Genomic DNA, 17,501 nt, shown 5'->3' with positions numbered 1-17,501 from the left:
AGTGCTGGACAGAGATGGGGCAGAGTGCTGGACAGAGAAGGGGCAGGATTGGAAACAGATGGGGCAGAGTGCTGGACACAGATGGGGCAGGATTGGAAACAGATGGGGCAGAGTGCTGGACACAGATGGGGCAGGATTGGAAACAGTTGGGGCAGAGTGCTGGACATAGATGGGGCAGAGTGCTGGACACAGATGGGGCAGAGTGCTGGACACAGATGGGACAGAGTGCTGGACACAGATGGGACAGAGTGCTGGACACAGATGGGACAGAGTGCTGGACACAGATGGGGCAGAGTGCTGGACACAGATGGGGCAGAGTGCTGGACACAGATTGGGGCAGGATTGGACACAGATGGGGCAGAGTGCTGGACACAGATGGGGCAGAATTGGACACAGATGGGGCAGAGTGCTGGACACAGATGGGGGCAGGATTGGACACAGATGGGGCAGAGTGCTGGACACAGATGAGGCAGGATTGGAAACAGATGGGGCAGAGTGCTGGACACAGATGGGGCAGAATTGGAAACAGATGGGGCAGAGTGCTGGACACAGATGGGGCAGGATTGGAAACAGATGGGGCAGAATGGAGACAGACAGGGCAGGATTGGAGACAGATGGGGCAGGATGGATACGATGGGGCAGGATGGGGAGATCATATGGGGCAGAATGGATACTCATGAGGGCAGGATGGGAGAACATATGGCTGGAGCCTGGAATGAGACACACGGGGGCTAGGATGGCGAATATTACCATAGGGGCTAATTAAGGGATATTATTATTGCAGTGATGTATTTATTTTATTTTTTGAGTATACTGTTTTAAATGGGGGGCGGTCCTGTTACTGTGTAGAGTGATACTATGTCGCCTTCTTCATGTGGTGTAATGTAGAGGCTGGGAAAATTAAGTAATGTGTTCTACAAGCGGAACTCGAGATAACTGTGTTATTTCCTGCAGAGACAAGTCCTGGCTGGATGAAGTGATGGCGGTCTGTGCTGGATGAAAGATGAAGGACTTCACCTAGAGACGTCACTGGTGAGTCAGTGTTACCTATACACTGACACTATACACTGTATACTATATACAGAGGTCCTGTGTACAATGTCACCAGTGATCACTGTATTACCTATACATTATATACAGAGCTCCTGTGTATAATGTCACCGGTGATCACTGTATTACCTGTACACAGACACTGCTTACTAATTACAGATCTCCTGTGTATAATGGCACTGATGGTGATAGAATTGTGGGGTTTTTTTTAATTACTGATCAGTATTGTAGTATTCAGTCACTGTGTGGTGGTAATATGTGGTCTGGTCATGGTGCGGTGGTATTTGTTCCTTGTATTTTATATCATTCGATCACTGTGGTGGTAATATGTCATCTGGTCATAGTGCTGTGGTATTTGTTCCTTGTATGTGGTATTATAGGTCATTTTAAAAATTTAAAAATAAATAAAAATATACCTAAATTGTATTGCATATTTTAACAAATATTTAATAGGTTACAGCAGATTAGGGCCCGGCCAAAAGTGTCTACCGTGTTATGGTGGCGGCTTAAAAAATCTTTTGGCCAAAACAAAAGCTGCCGGCTATATGTGTGATCTGGTGATGGGAACTGTCAATGTGTGATAGGTGAGAAGTGGAGATTTTCCAAGAGAGAACGGTGTGACTGTGGACAGTTCGAGGGGTGGAGCCTGGAGGCGGGGCTGGGGTGGAGCCTGGGCGGAGTCTCAAGGGGACCCCGAAAATTTTGCCAGTATGGGGCCCCAAAATGTCTAGTGGCAGCCCTGTTTACCCACAGTGTCTTTAGCACCTCCTTTAGTACTGTATATTTTGGGTCATACCGTGACACGGTACTCGGACGATGCACAACCTTTGAGTCTCCCCTGACCAGCCTGAAAGTGCTCTCATCACTAAACATCACTTTCTTTCACTCTTCAGATGTCCAATCTTGATATTTGTTACAAAAGGCAAGCCTTTTCTTCCTCATTGCTGCTGTGAGCAGGGGCTTCTCTGCGGCACGGCAACTTGGTAGACCCAGGTCCTTCTGCAGGCGGTGACGAATTCTCCTAGTTGCGATGTTCTGGAGGAGCATAGGGAACTTGTTTTTTAGTTCAACAGCAGTTATAGAAGGATGTGACATCACTTCACGCTTCAGAAGCTTATCACTCCTTGGTGAAGTCTTCTTAGGTGCGCCAGAGCCTGACTTCCTCTGCGGTACCATCCCAGGAGGCAATGATGCCGCCGATCACTTCAGTTGATAAATTGCTTCTCTTGACACTCCCAGATCTCTAGCTACAGCAATCACCGAATCCCCCTTCTCGAGCAGAGTCAAGGCACGGGATTTCTCTTCCATTTTAAGCTTCTTTCGACCCATTGTGGGAGATAATAAAAAACTGAGGGAGATAATAAAAGACTGCCTAATAGCAAAACTGGCTGGGCTGCACATAACAACCAATCAGAGTGCAGCTTTCGCTTAACCAGAGAAGTGAAAACTGAGCGTTGATTGGTTGATATTTGCAACAAAGCCAGCTTTAATATTAGACAGTTTTTTATTATCTCCTTCATTGTGTACACTTTTAAATAATTGAAATTATGATGTGGATTTTATATGTAAAGTTTTTTTTTGCTGCGCAAGTGTAAAGATTTTTTTTGCCGGCACTGTACATTTGCCATCTTGAACAGACATTTGCACAATACTTTCACATACCCAGTAGTACCTACTTAAAAAAAGCAATTAGCAGGTTGACCATGATGATGTACTGAATAAAAAGGTAGACAGCTTGCAGAAATGGGGTGATGAATGAACCAGGGGGGCAATCTGGATTTTCTTCACATGCTGAAAGGAGACATTAAACAGAAAGTCAACAAAAATGTGCAAAATATATACATGAAGGAATTACAACCTAAATCGACAGTATAGAATGAAGCAATAATCTCTATGCACCAACTATTAAGCAATGTTACCAGCATTTTGCCTCACCATCTATTTCACCAGCATAGACTTCACCAAACATCATCCAGTATGGCTGAAATACAATATCACGAGCCAGTGTCCAGGAAGGTGGCTCTGATGGAGAAAGAATCGCTTTCCGAGCCACACCAAAGGCCAGCAGAACAATAGCCATTATAATTACAATGCCGAACATGTTTGATGTCTGGGGGAAAAAAAAAGCAAAATACATTTTAGCAGGATGGTAAGACAGATTAATTGGTAGATATCTAAATTGCTAAATAGAAAATTAAATTTGTTTAAACGCACACATAAAGCTAAAGAGGATGGTGCTGGGCAGGGAAAAAACCTCAAGAAGCAGCGGCTCAGGAAGTGCTCTGTGACACCCAGAGCCCTTAATGCCTGCTTTCCATATGAATGAAATGACGATTTCTCAGGAATGCAGCAACAGATTGAATACTAAATCAATCGGCACCTTTGTATTTTCTAAGACCTGCATGCCCATAAATGTGGTGGAGGGGGGAAGGCTAATGCTACTGACAGATCAAAGCACTGTACATTTACATAGTGACCATATTCTATTACTATTTCAGCAGAACAGTTAACCAGATCCATACAGTGATGTAACAACAAAAGAAAAATATTTTTCATTATCCCATAATTTTTAGTTCTAGTCCAGCTCTGACTTTTCTTGCACCACTAAGTATGATAGGAAAAAAAGAGCTCATAGCCAGTGGCTCACCACAGCGTATTTTGACCGGCAGCAATGAAGTGAATTGAAGGGCTTGCTTATTTTTTGCAATTAGGCCAAATAATTGCCAACTACCTGCCTGTTCTCCCCGATGTCAAATTCTGACCGCTCTAACAGGCGCTTCTGCTGCTTTCTTTGACTTCATGTCAAGAGAGCAGCTCTTCCTCTTCCGCTCTGCCCTGTCAACAGGGCATCACTTCTGAAGTCATGCTGAATGACAGTTGCCCCCACCCCCCCGCAGTTAAACAGTAGTGTGCTAGCTGTCAATCAGTATGAAATTGGCACAGATGTCTGGTCAACAGAGCAAAGCAGAAGATAAGAAGCTGCTCTATCAAAGTCAAGTCATAGAATCGTTGGCAGGAGCGGCCAGTGTCTCCTCTGACCTGTCAGAGATAATCGCCAGGCACAACAGGCATGAAGTTGTCCTGCAAGTAGCTTCTTAACCCCATAGCAAAAAATAAGACCTGGAAAACCCTTTTAAGAACTAGATCAAATTTTAAGGACTGAAAAATTAACTTTTCTTTTAATTTGTTTCACTCTTACCATCTTGCCGATCATCGTGATATAAGGACCAGCTTGCTGGTTCACAGCAAAGAAATCCAGCAGTCGTGTATACCAAAAAATGATGTCCAGGCAGTAAATGATTCTCCCCGCTGTTTGCAGAGGAGGATCAGCCCAGCGCAGGGCAAAACCAACCACAAATAAAATAATCGCTATCGAGTCTGTCACATTCCAGTATTCATTCAGCCAGACCTTGACTTTCTGAGTTAATTTTCCAGGTTCCGACATAAAAACCTAATAGAAAAAAAAAAACAAAAGATAAAAAATGAGAATATTGTTAACACCTTCATGGAAAGATATGTAAAGCAAATATTAAAAAAAAAAACCCGTTAGTCCCAGAAAATGAACCATGTGTATTAACCCCTTCATATCTAGGACTCATCCTTGCTTTTGTGTCCAGGTAATATCTATTGGAATTATACCTTTATTATATATTATCGTTCCTTAGTCTACTCTTTGCCATTTTATGTCGTTAAACTTGAATTGGATACTCAACAAATTGACAAGATGACAACCAGCATGGCTCTATTTAATTGTGAATGCCAACTCGGATCTATGGGGTAACTTTTCTCCTTGTGGAGAGTGATATGCTTGGCAAGCCAGTGTAAGGAGACTTATAGGCCATGCAATGTTCCTCTGGAAAAATTAAATATGCAAATTGCCTCTTCGCAGAGGAAGAGAACTTGAAATCTAGTGCCACCTATTGGAAGTAACAATCCTAAAAATTTATATTGACCCTTCAACAAGCTTTGCCACATGACCTAGGATAAAAGCCTAAGCAGAATCTCAATTTGCAAACACGGTGTTTCAGGGAGTTGTTCCCCATCAGTGCAAAGCATGAAACCTGATTAGGCGGTATGAGAGGCTTCTGAATGGGATCTAAGGTGTGACATTTATCCTTGTGGAGAGTGACATACCTGGCATGCAAGTGTAAGGAGTCTTACAAGCCATGCAATGTAAAAGGATTGCTACTTAAAATAGGTTTCACCAGAGTTTAAGTCTTCTTCCACTCTAAAGAGGCATTTTTCATATTTAATTCCAACTTGAAATCTTAGGGCAGCAGCCTTCAAAATGAAATTGCAAAACTATTACATCACACTATGTCAGTGTGATTTGCCTTTACCTATTGGTTAGTGTATGAAAGTACATTGCTGAAAAAAAGAATAAGGGAATGTCTAGAGTCCTTATTTTTTTTCTCAGTGATGGGTACAAGCTGACATATAGTATGTAGTAGATTGGCGGAGTTAGTGTCCAGAGATCTCCACTGATCACTCAAAAAGTAGCTATGCAGAGCATTGCTCAGCAGACAGAAGCTCTGAGGGTGTGCACAGAGCGATGTACTTGATAGGAAGTCTATGTGCCAATACACACATTGGAGTCATACATCAGATCTTAATTAAAGACTGAAATAAAAAATCTTTGCAGATCCGGATGTCTGCACCAAGTGTAGGGGCTGATGAAATATTTCATCTCTTAGGGGCATTCAGGGCCCAGGAGGTTAGATTCCTACATGATAATATAGGATAGCCTGTCACAGAGGACCCTGGGAGTTATCTTCTGTTTACTGACCCTCAACAGTACTAAAGGTACCATCACACTCAGCGACGTTGCAGCGATATTGACAACGAGCCGATCGCTGGAGCGTCGCTGTTTAGGTCGCTGTAGAGACGTCAAACACAGCAACTCCAGAACGATGCAGGAGCGATCCAGTGACGTAACGGCGACTCACTTATCGTTCTCGCTGGTTGTTAGCTCCATGTAAAACATTGCAGGCATCGTTTCTTTTGCTGTCAAACATGACGATACACGCCGACCTGACGACCAAATAAAGTTCTGGACTTCTAGCTCCGACCAGCGATGGCACAGCGGGATCCAGATCGCTGCTGCGTGTCAAACACAACGAGATCGCTATCCAGGACGCTGCAACGTCACGGATCGTTGTCGTTCTCGTTGCAAAGTTGCTGAGTGTGACGGTACCTTAAGTGACCTCAGACAGTCTGTTTTCAATTGAATCCTTGTTCATTGCTCAGAAGTGTGTGGTCAGGCATTCGTGTCTCACAGAACACCCACCATTGCTGAATGGACATCAGATGTAAATCTATCTCCTTGCTTTTCAGAAAAAGAATTTATATATCCCGGAGCTGCAACGATATGTATACTAAAATATGGGCTACAGTCATCCCAGACTGCCCGTGTATATAATACATAGGGTGCACCAAAACATATGGAATAAATAATAAACTAAAGTGAATACAAGGGTGCTATATTATGTATGGAAACAACAATACAGGAACAAGAGAAAAGCCCAAAACATGAGTGATGTACACACCCAATTATGTATAAAAGCATGTCTTTATTAAACACCAAGAGACGAACAAACCATATATAATAAAAAAAAATCTAAAAACACATACAAGAAAACACCCTTGAACCTGAAATAGACAAGGCAACCGTGAGATGCATAATCTATGATGTGTGGAGGAAGAACACAACCTCTATTACCAATCCCACTGACCCTCATAAAGTGCAAGATGCCAAGGACAAAAGAGAATCTCCATGGGAAAGTCAAGATATACGGAGATATAGTAAGTATAGCCTTTGCTGCCCAGTTAAAAAAAAGCACAAGGCCGGTAGAATCATACATCAAACAAATATTGACAACTCGTGAGCATGAGACAAGGTGCATGGTATGTATGCAAGAAACATCGGTGAGGAAAGACCATGCAGAGGGTCTGTAGAGGTATACAGAATCCCAGCCAAATGGACTGCCAAATGAACATGAACCTGACACCAACTCACGTGTGCTCATGAAAAAGAAAAAGGTACCATGGTAGGTAGTTAGCAAGGATAACAGGTGTGAGGACAAGCCCTGACTGCCTAACGTCTGCATTTCGGATAACAGGGGTGTGAGGATGAGCCCTGATGGCCTAACGTCTGCATTTCGGATAACAGGGGTGTGAGGATGAGCCCTGACGGCCTAGCGTCTGCATTTCGGATAACAGGGGTGTGAGAATGAGCCCTGACGGCCTAGGGTCTGCATTTCGGATAACAGGGGTGTGAGGATGAGCCCTGACGGCCTAGGGTCTGCATTTCGGATAACAGGGGTGTGAGGATGAGCCCTGATGGCCTAGCATCTGCATTTCAGATAACAGGGGTGTGAGGATGAGCCCTGATGGCCTAGCGTCTGCATTTCGGATAACAGGGGTGTGAGGATGAGCCCTGACGGCCTAGCGTCTGCATTTCGGATAACAGGGATGTGAGGATGAGCCCTGACGGCCTAGCGTCTGCATTTCAGATAACAGGGGTGTGAGGATGAGCCCTGACGGCCTAGCGTCTGCATTTCGGATAACGGGTGTGAGGATGAGCCCCGACGGCCTAGCGTCTGCATTTCGGATAACAGGGATGTGAGGATGAGCCCTGACGGCCTAGCGTCTGCATTTCGGATAACAGGGGTGTGAGGATGAGCCCTGACGGCCTAGCGTCTGCATTTCGGATAACAGGGGTGTGAGGATGAGCCCTGACGGCCTAGCGTCTGCATTTTGGATAATAGTGGGGTGAGGATGAGCCCTGACTGACATTCTGTGTCACCTTAAGCCCATTTCTTGGGTTCCCCTGACCCTCGGTGGAATCAGACAGTCATACAGTAGAAGAAGTCGTTTTTTTTTTTTCTTATGTTATTGTTGGATTTGTTTGTACTTTTAGCATCTTCATCTTCGCATAGGATTGTCTCATTCATGTACTGTACTGGGATGTGTAAGTTCTGAATACATGGTTTAAAAAAAAAAAAATCTTTGCAAATATACAGCTCTGGCAAAAATTAAGAGACCACTGCAAAATGTTCAGTTTGTCTGATTTTTCTCTTTATAGGTATATTTTTGAGTAAAATGTAAATTGTTCATTTATCTTATAAACTTCTGACAACATGTCTCAGAATTTCCAAGAAATACATTTTGTATTTTTTTTTTGGAAAAGGAGAGATGGTCAAAATAAAAAAATACAGTGCGTTCAGACCTCAAATAATGCAAAGAAAACAAGTTCATAATCATTTAGAAACAACAATACTAATGTTTTAACTCAGGATGAGTTCTGAAATCAATATTTTGTGGAATAACCATGATTTTTAATCACAGCTTTCATGCGTCTTGGCATGCTTTCCACCAGTCTTTCACACTGCTTCTGGTGTAAAAATGTAAGCAGCTCTTCTCTGTTTGATGGCTTGTGACTATCCATCATCCTCTTGATTACATTCCAGAGGTTTTCAATGGGGTTCAGGTCTAGAGATTGGGCTGCCCATGACAGGGTTTTGATGCGGTGGTCTCTTAATTATTGCCAGGGCTGTATATTTTTGAAAAAATATGCCTGCCATGAGGAAAGAGGCATAGCAAATCAGAAAAACTATACTACGTTTCTAATTGGAGGTATTTGCTAATATTATTATTCCTACTACATCTTGGGATCCTGGAGATGGGAATACTCCTTTAAATCTGCTCATATTAGCACTAAATTCAGACTATTTTTGCTATTATAAAGGAATTCATAGTATCACCGTTTATTTACTGTGTGACCCCAATGACTACACACATCTTAAACATGAGGAGGCCCTAAAGGGATATTTCAGCTTCACTGAACACCTGGGAGGTTCTGGAACATGATGTGCATAATAATACAACAATTCCCCTGAGTGCGATCCCAGTGATAAGAATGGAGTAATTACCAAGTGTGCACCAGCAGCCCATACAAAGTACCTGATATGATCACCCACGAACACCTCTGTATAATCACAGGTCACACATTTTCTATCAATAAGGCTACGTTCAGATTAGCGTTTCCCGACGCTGCGTCGGGAAACGCAGCGGCGACGCACGCGTCATGCGCCCCTATGTTTAACATGGGGGACGCATGCGTTTTTCTTGTTGCGTTTTCCGACACGTGCGTCGTTTTTGACGCTAGCGTCGGACGCAAGAAAACGCAACAAGTTGCATTTTTCTTGCGTCCGATTTTCGTCAAAAAACAACGCACGCGTCGCAAAACGCAGCGTTTGCACGCGTTTTTTCGTGCGTCGTGCGTTGCGTCGCCGACGCAGCGGCGCACAATGCTAATCTGAACGTAGCCTTACAAGCACGTTCAAAGTTTAATAACACAAAGAAATTTCTGGAAAACATAAATCATGCATCAGAAGACGATGGACAATATCCGGTGCGCAACAACATGCAGCGCCACTTACCGGCAGATCCTGTTCTTAGAGCCAAACCTTACTAGATCTTACTTCTAATTTCCGTGAAAACTTTCTAATAAAACGTGGATAGTGACTTGTAGTCCATGCTAATTTTAATGAATTTACAAGCTGCAGGGATTTGCATCATAATCTTAGGGGCCTACTAGTAAAATTAAGAAAAGTCGCCACCTCCTCCCATTACTCCCATAGAATATGCAATTTTATGGCTGTTACGGCACACCAAGCATGATCACATTGGATGCCTATGGCATACTAGAAATCTTTTCAGACTGATCATGAACGTATCAGATGTAGAACTTACGAGCCTCATTTTTTGTTACTTTTGCAAGGCCTAATCCTAGGTAAGCCTCTGGTAATGTGTTTTAAATTTATTTTCCAACACAGTACAGTACATTCAACCCCATTTGGTGGACCAGCTTTCATCCTTTTAAAATCAAATTAAATTTAAATTAAATTAGTGTGAAATATAAAAAAAAAAATGGAGTGGTTCATTAAACATACACATTACCTCCATCTAGTGTTCATGAGGAGCTCAAGAACAAATCTTGGGGTTTTCTAACCAGGGATTTACTCTAACTGGACAGATTTGATTGGGCATTAAGGAATGAAAGACATGCAGAGATTCTACGGTACTTCTCGCTTTGGCTAAAAAAAAAATAACGGAATGTGTGATTCCAGCCTCAAGATTTGTGATTATTAAAAATGCGACAAAAACCACGAGAATGTCAAACACGAGCATGAATGACCACAGCAGAAACGCTGAGAAGCAATGCAAGGTATATGATAGGTGTTGTCTGGTTTGGACACTTGGGATAGAACTGTTGAGCTCAACATGTCCGTTCATTAGATGCACAAGCCATCATTTGTGATGGAAACCCTATTATGTCTTCTTCTTTCTCTGACGATGCTGAAGGGAGTTAAACACTTAACACCAACTTTCCAATGGAGTACAGTTGATCAGTAGGTTTTAACAGCTGGACTTATCTAACACAAAAGTGGTCAAAACCATTAATCGTCCAAATGGCCCCTGGTTTCCAGTTGAATGTGCTAAGAACACTTACCTCTCTGACCTTCTCAATAGCATTAGTAAAGATGTAAGTAATGACCAGCCATTCTTGGACACTAGGCACTGGCTCCATTTTCACCAACACTACATATGTGAACAGCATAAGAAAAAGCAAGTACGCCATCTAGAAATAACCGTGAGAAAAGCATCAATGTATAAAACTAGAATATAGGCTGAAAAATATATTTCTACAGTAGATAATTCGACATGTGACCCAGATCTATAGAACTCTACTTACAGTGTGGAACCAAAACTTAACAATAGGGGCACTGTAGAATTCGCAGATCTTTCTAGTTCTAGACAGGCTTCCTTGTACATGACTCTTTTCTTGGGTGGAATTCTTTATTCCCTTTTCAGCATCGAGGCTTTGCTAAAAAAAAAGAAAATTAGGACCAAGAATGTATAACTGGTGGAGAAACATTAAACTTGATGGACCGAAGACTTTTTCCAACCTATGTACCTATAGATGTTGACTGGTTTCATGCTTTTATTGAGTAATAGACCTACTTTACATTATTTCTTGTTCACAATGAAGACACCGGCACAATCAACTCACGTGGATTTATCCATGCCACACAGATAATATACCATTACTAACCACCCCAAAGCATTCCTGACATTTAAAGGGGAGTTGTAAAAAGTTTATAGAGTGACTTTAGAATGGAGGCTGGGGTATTTTGCCTTCACTTTTATGGTGACTATGATGGAGATGTCAAATTGCCCCCTTGTCACCTTTATAGTCACTTTATCAACTTCTTACATCACACTTTTTAATCTCGGGGGTTGAGGAGGTGTCAATTGGTAAGTCATCATATGTAACATCCTAAGTAGTTTAGATATTATAATATTCCTGGTGGTTATGGAGTAATATTCAATATTTCCATATGGCTAGATTGATGGTTACTCCTAACACAATGAGGCTAATTTGTGGTACTGTTCAATTAAGAATGTATTGTTAATGGCAGTAAGGAATTCATTTTAATTCATCTGGATAGATACAAAAGTTTATGCTAATTACGTAATTCTTTAAAAAGTTAGTCCCATTCCACTGTGGGTGAAAACATATAATTAAAACATGCCATCATTTAATGATGAGATCTGGGAACCCCACCAATATTGAAGAATAATGGGCCACAGTCTCCATCCCCTTCACAGTTTTTACTTGCAAGGGGGCATTCCTGGGAATCCAGCACAGTGCTGCTCTTTTTAAGAGAATGTGTTGGGTTGGCTTGGATTGCCAAGTGCACAACTGTACAAGGAAAAAATATGAAGGGGACAGAGAGTTGAAGCAGCGCGAAAGCCCAGATGGATTGGTAGGGGTCCCAAAGGTCAGGTAACCCCATAATGTACAGTTTGCGTAAGTATTACAAAATGTTAGGGGGCTGTTTATTAAAGTCGCATACAGATGTTTATCATACACCATATGCTATATATTCATGTAATGTTACAGTAACTAAAAAGAAAAGCAATACTCACCACTGCATGCTCAGTCCTCAAATTAGGAGACGGGGTATCTACATAAAACCTGGCAAACTGGTGAAAATCCTGAGCCTGAGGTACATGTGACATTTCTGCCTTAGTTTTAAACTCCAACATCAAGATGCAGGGTGGCAAGATAATTCCCAAAATAACCTTTAGGAGAGAATGTGGTACCACAGTCATCAGTAGAGGTTCTAAAGCAAATAGCTAAGAATTACAATTCATAATATTCCTCAGTGTAACCATTTACTTCAACAGAATTTTTTTTTTTTTTAAATTGCGGCAACAGGTTCTTAATTTCTTTTTGGAAAAATAACCTTTCATGTATTTCATCTACATGGTTACCGAGGTGGCTGGATGTACCAGTAAAACAAGGTTACTGAAAGAGTAACCTTGACTGGATTTTAGGTCGGGGATGCAGGAACAACCAAAAGAGTCTGGCTGGGAAAGATCGTATCTTACAGGCATAATAACAGCAGCTGGGTTAGCTCAGCAGAATGAACTTTGGACTGGAGCTGAACAGAGGCATGTTTGTCTGGTGAATGCGTTTAAACTGCTGGAGCGGATACTGCCGGGAATACGGAGATTGGTGAAGCTGCTATATTTACGTTGCTTCATTGTGCCTGAAGAAAGGACTGTTTATGTTATTCATTTGTACTGTGGAAAAGCTATTTTCATTTTGCAGCTGTAAAGTTTATGATGGGCAATAAACTTTATGCTGTTTTAATATAAAACACCCTGTGCCGATGCGTATCCAAGCGGTTAACAGAGAGTTGAACCCTTAGGCTGTGTGCACACGTTGCGGTTTTTTCGCGTTTTTCCCGATAAAAACGCTATAAAACCGCAAAAAAACGCATACAATAAGCATTGCATCATTTATATTGAATTCCGCACGTTTTGTGCACATGATGCGTTTTTTTTCGCGAAAAAAATGCATCGCGGTAAAAAACGCAGCATGTTCATTAATTTTGCATTTTTTTTTCCGGATTTCCCACTACAAAATACATTGGGAAGTGTCCAGAAAAAACCGCGGCAAAAACGCGTCAAAACCGCGGCAAAAACGCATGCGGTTTTCTTGCGGATTTCTTGCAGAAAATGTCCGGTTTTTCTCAGGAATTTTCTGCGAGAAATCCTGAACGTGTGCACATAGCCTAACAATCAGCATGACCCTTTAGATATGTTCGAATAGAAACGTGAAGGTCTAGATTTTAGAATATGCTTGGATATTACAATGAAATCATTTGATTACTGTAAAACTACACCTTGAGCCAAGAGTTCCTCCTCATCTTCAAGCAGCCCATCCACATATCTGTCAGCAGCATCTGTGTGCACGTGTGGGACAGAAAGGCGCGCAGCGAAGAGGACACTGCCAGTTTTAGACACGTTGAGTTACTCCAGTTCGTTAGCTCATATGTCAGAAGTTTCATTGCCATTTGCTCATTGAGTTTGAAAGCATTTCCTAGGAGGTCCAGTGCGAGCTGGCCAAATTCTCTGAGCAAACAAGCAAAAAAAAAAAATTCCAATTTCAAGACATTCACATATGTATAACTTCAAATGCTATCATCTTAACCATTTACATAAAATAATTTGCCAGAGAACCTGTATAAGAAAAAATACTACAACCCCATGGATCAATGACATAGACCACTTAAAGGATGAAAGTGAGCACCTTCCTTTCAGACAAAGTGTCATTTTTTTTTTAGTTTTTTTCTGGATTGTTCTTTTAAACTAAGTATTTAAAACAAAATCAGAAGTTAATAGAAATCTGACAGATCTTGCAAAATTGTTTTTAAAAAACAACAAAATTACTGAACTGTTTCTAGGAAAGCTGCAGAGTCAAAACAATCTATGCCTTGTGCCTAGATCATGATGAATATCGTCAAAGCAGAAATGTTGTATGACACATGCTTACACTTCTGAGTACAGCAAAGAAAACAATGGGAGATCAGGTCCACAAGAGTGACCCTCCGCTTTGGCACATCAAGAGGAGTCTCTACCAGGGGACCCTACTTCTTACCATTTACAGGTCCTTCTCAAAAAATTAGCATATAGTGTTAAATTTCATTATTTACCATAATGTAATGATTACAATTAAACTTTCATATATTATAGATTCATTATCCACCAACTGAAATTTGTCAGGTCTTTTATTGTTTTAATACTGATGATTTTGGCATACAACTCCTGATAACCCAAAAAACCTGTCTCAATAAATTAGCATATCAAGAAAAGGTTCTCTAAACCAGAGGTCCCCAACTCCAGTCCTCAAGGCCCACCAACAGGTCATGTTTTCAGGATTTCCTTTGCATTGCACAGGTGATGCAATTATTACCTGGGCAAGACTAAGGAAATCCTGAAAACATGACCTCTTGGTGGGCCTTGAGGACTGGAGTTGGGGACCTCTGCTCTAAACGACCTATTACCCTAATCTTCTGAATCAACTAATTAACTCTAAACACATGCAAAAGATACCTGAGGCTTTTATAAACTCCCTGCCTGGTTCATTACTCAAAACCCCCATCATGGGTAAGACTAGCGACCTGACAGATGTCAAGAAGGCCATCATTGACACCCTCAAGCAAGAGGGTAAGACCCAGAAAGAAATTTCTCAACAAATAGGCTGTTCCCAGAGTGCTGTATCAAGGCACCTCAATGGTAAGTCTGTTGGAAGGAAACAATGTGGCAGAAAACGCTGTACAACGAGAAGAGGAGACCGGACCCTGAGGAAGATTGTGGAGAAGGACCGATTCCAGACCTTGGGGAACCTGAGGAAGCAGTGGACTGAGTCTGGTGTGGAAACATCCAGAGCCACCGTGCACAGGCGTGTGCAGGAAATGGGCTACAGGTGCCGCATTCCCCAGGTAAAGCCACTTTTGAACCATAAACAGCGGCAGAGGCGCCTGACCTGGGCTACAGAGAAGCAGCACTGGACTGTTGCTAAGTGGTCCCAAGTACTTTTTTCTGATGAAAGCAAATTTTGCATGTCATTCGGAAATCAAGGTGCCAGAGTCTGGAGGAAGACTGGGGAGAAGGAAATGCCAAAATGCCTGAAGTCCAGTGTCAAGTACCCACAGTCAGTGATGGTGTGGGGTGCCATGTCAGCTGCTGGTGTTGGTCCACTGTGTTTCATCAAGGGCAGGGTCAATGCAGCTAGCTATCAGGAGATTTTGGAGCACTTCATGCTTCCATCGGCTGAAATGCTTTATGGAGATGAAGATTTCATTTTTCAGCACGACCTGGCACCTGCTCACAGTGCCAAAACCACTGGTAAATGGTTTACTGACCATGGTATTACTGTGCTCAATTGGCCTGCCAACTCTCCTGACCTGAACCCCATAGAGAATCTGTGGAATATTGTGAAGAGAAAGTTGAGAGACGCAAGACCCAACACTCTGGATGAGCTTAAGGCCGCTATTGAAGCATCCTGGGCCTCCATAACATCTCAGCAGTGTCACAGGCTGATTGCCTCCATGCCACGCCGCATTGAAGCAGTCATTTCTGCCAAAGGATTCCCGACCAAGTATTGAGTGCATAACTGAACATTATTATTTGTTGGTTTTTTTGTTTGTTATTAAAAAACACTTTTATTTGATTGGATGGGTGAAATATGCTAATTTATTGAGACAGGTTTTTTGGGTTATCAGGAGTTGTATGCCAAAATCATCAGTATTAAAACAATAAAAGACCTGACAAATTTCAGTTTGTGGATAATGAATCTATAATATATGAAAGTTTAATTGTAATCATTACATTATGGTAAATAATGAAATTTAACACTATATGCTAATTTTTTGAGAAGGACCTGTATATGCCCCATTAAGGCATATAGACAGGAGTTATCTTCAGAAGACAACTTCATCTATCCTAAGGCAGTAAATCTTCCTTTTAGAGGACGTACTTTGAGTATTTCTTAAGCTCTTCTGAGGTGTCATCCACCATGTTGCTCTGCTTTGCCTCGTGTGCCATGGCTCTGTAGAGTTTACAGGCAATTACCGCCTTCACCATAGTGCCTTCTCCATGCTGCCAGAAAAACATAGCCATATTCTGTCTCTTCATTAGGACTGCCCAAACCAAGAGGTCATTGTAAGGATAAACAAAACCAGCTAGGTCAGGGTCCTCTTGGGAACTCATCTCATCCTTGGGTTTCTTCTTTGATTTCAAAGTGTTTGTAGTTTTCTCCTTTAAAGAAAATATACTGTTTAATCATCCTACATGAGAATCTCACAAGATTAATACATATAAATAGATCTAATCTTAGACTACGACTAAGGATCACCAGAGATCCGAAACACAGCAGATGGTGTACTATTGTGTCTTTGTTCGGAATGTGTATATGGATATTTCATAAATTTAAATCAAGATTTTACGACTGCTGGTGCTGGAAAATTCCTTTGCTTGCGCTTCTAAATAGGATGATAATACATTTCTGTATCTTTCACGTATTTTTCCTAATGATACACCACAATTTAGCATGTTGACAAGTTATGTATAGAAAATAATCTGCATAAACTTTTTTCTGATGTAATTTTATATGTCCACACATTGAATTTTTCCCATGTTTTTTGTATATACTGTATGTCATGCACAGTGTAAGAAAGACTAAGTGCAACGGGAAGGGATAAGGGGTAGGGAACCCAACACTAGAGAAGGGGGGATTGGAGACCCCTAGGCAGATCTAACAACACACTGTCTGCCCTAAGTGTCCCTATATAGGTTCCGCACCTATCGCCGTGCATGTTACCTAACCACTGCCTTACCCTCACGATAAGCCCTCTATGGGATAGGACAGGATGAGCACTCCTCAATCCTCACAATGACTAAAGACAGATGGGATACACAAACAAGGGGAAAAATTAGCTTGAGTAGACTCAGAGAGAAACACAGATGTCCTCTAAACACCAAAGAGGAAGATAGCCGACTGCTATAGCTCAAAGCCGCAACAGGGAAATAGAAATGGAAGTATCACCTGCAACTCCCAGCAGCAAGCTGGGAATTATAAACACTCCTGCCCAATTAGAGCTGGGGAAGGTTGCCAATGGGTCCTTAAATAAGAAGGACTAGGAAAGAGTCTGCAAAGCCAACCGCTGAGACCATCTGCAGCGAGATGCAGTGCGGCTCTCTGCAGCCTCTAACATACCCGTGACAATATGTTCCTGCCAGGAAAAATGCAGCAATTTACTGTCTCACCTACATGTTGCATGTCAATTATTTGCTACATTTTTCACTCATTCTGATGAAAGGTGAAAAAAAACCGCAGTAAAAAATGCAACACAAAAACGCAGGTTTTCTATGAATCATTTTTCCTGAAGCAAAATGTAACATGTGCGTGTACAAGTAGTGGCTCAAATCTTGCTACAGTGAATGATGTCCGATTGTGAAATTTCAGGTTGTTCAGGCTCATGGTGCACCTTGGCACACTGTCTAATAAATCAATATCTTTATAACTGGTTTGG

At 41.8% G+C, this 17,501-nt stretch overlaps 1 protein-coding gene across 1 annotated transcript in view; it reads right to left on the bottom strand.

Moving 5' to 3' along the window:
- TRPM6 (transient receptor potential cation channel subfamily M member 6) overlaps nucleotides 1–17,501 on the bottom strand; it is a 314,173-nt gene that overhangs the window by 155,929 nt on the left and 140,743 nt on the right. The window contains exons 16-23 of the mRNA XM_069763300.1: nucleotides 15,947–16,227; nucleotides 13,311–13,539; nucleotides 12,046–12,201; nucleotides 10,808–10,939; nucleotides 10,565–10,693; nucleotides 4,250–4,501; nucleotides 2,986–3,160; nucleotides 2,727–2,841 (exon numbers count right to left, since the gene is read on the bottom strand). Coding sequence (XP_069619401.1) covers nucleotides 2,727–2,841; nucleotides 2,986–3,160; nucleotides 4,250–4,501; nucleotides 10,565–10,693; nucleotides 10,808–10,939; nucleotides 12,046–12,201; nucleotides 13,311–13,539; nucleotides 15,947–16,227 — 1,469 coding nt within the window. The remainder of the gene's footprint in view (nucleotides 1–2,726; nucleotides 2,842–2,985; nucleotides 3,161–4,249; nucleotides 4,502–10,564; nucleotides 10,694–10,807; nucleotides 10,940–12,045; nucleotides 12,202–13,310; nucleotides 13,540–15,946; nucleotides 16,228–17,501) is intronic.

The sequence above is a fragment of the Ranitomeya imitator genome, chromosome 1, assembly GCF_032444005.1.
Source record: "Ranitomeya imitator isolate aRanImi1 chromosome 1, aRanImi1.pri, whole genome shotgun sequence".
Lineage (NCBI taxonomy): Eukaryota > Metazoa > Chordata > Amphibia > Anura > Dendrobatidae > Ranitomeya > Ranitomeya imitator.
The sequence above is the reverse complement of the archived record's forward strand: the minus strand, read 5'-3'. Positions and strand labels throughout refer to the sequence as shown.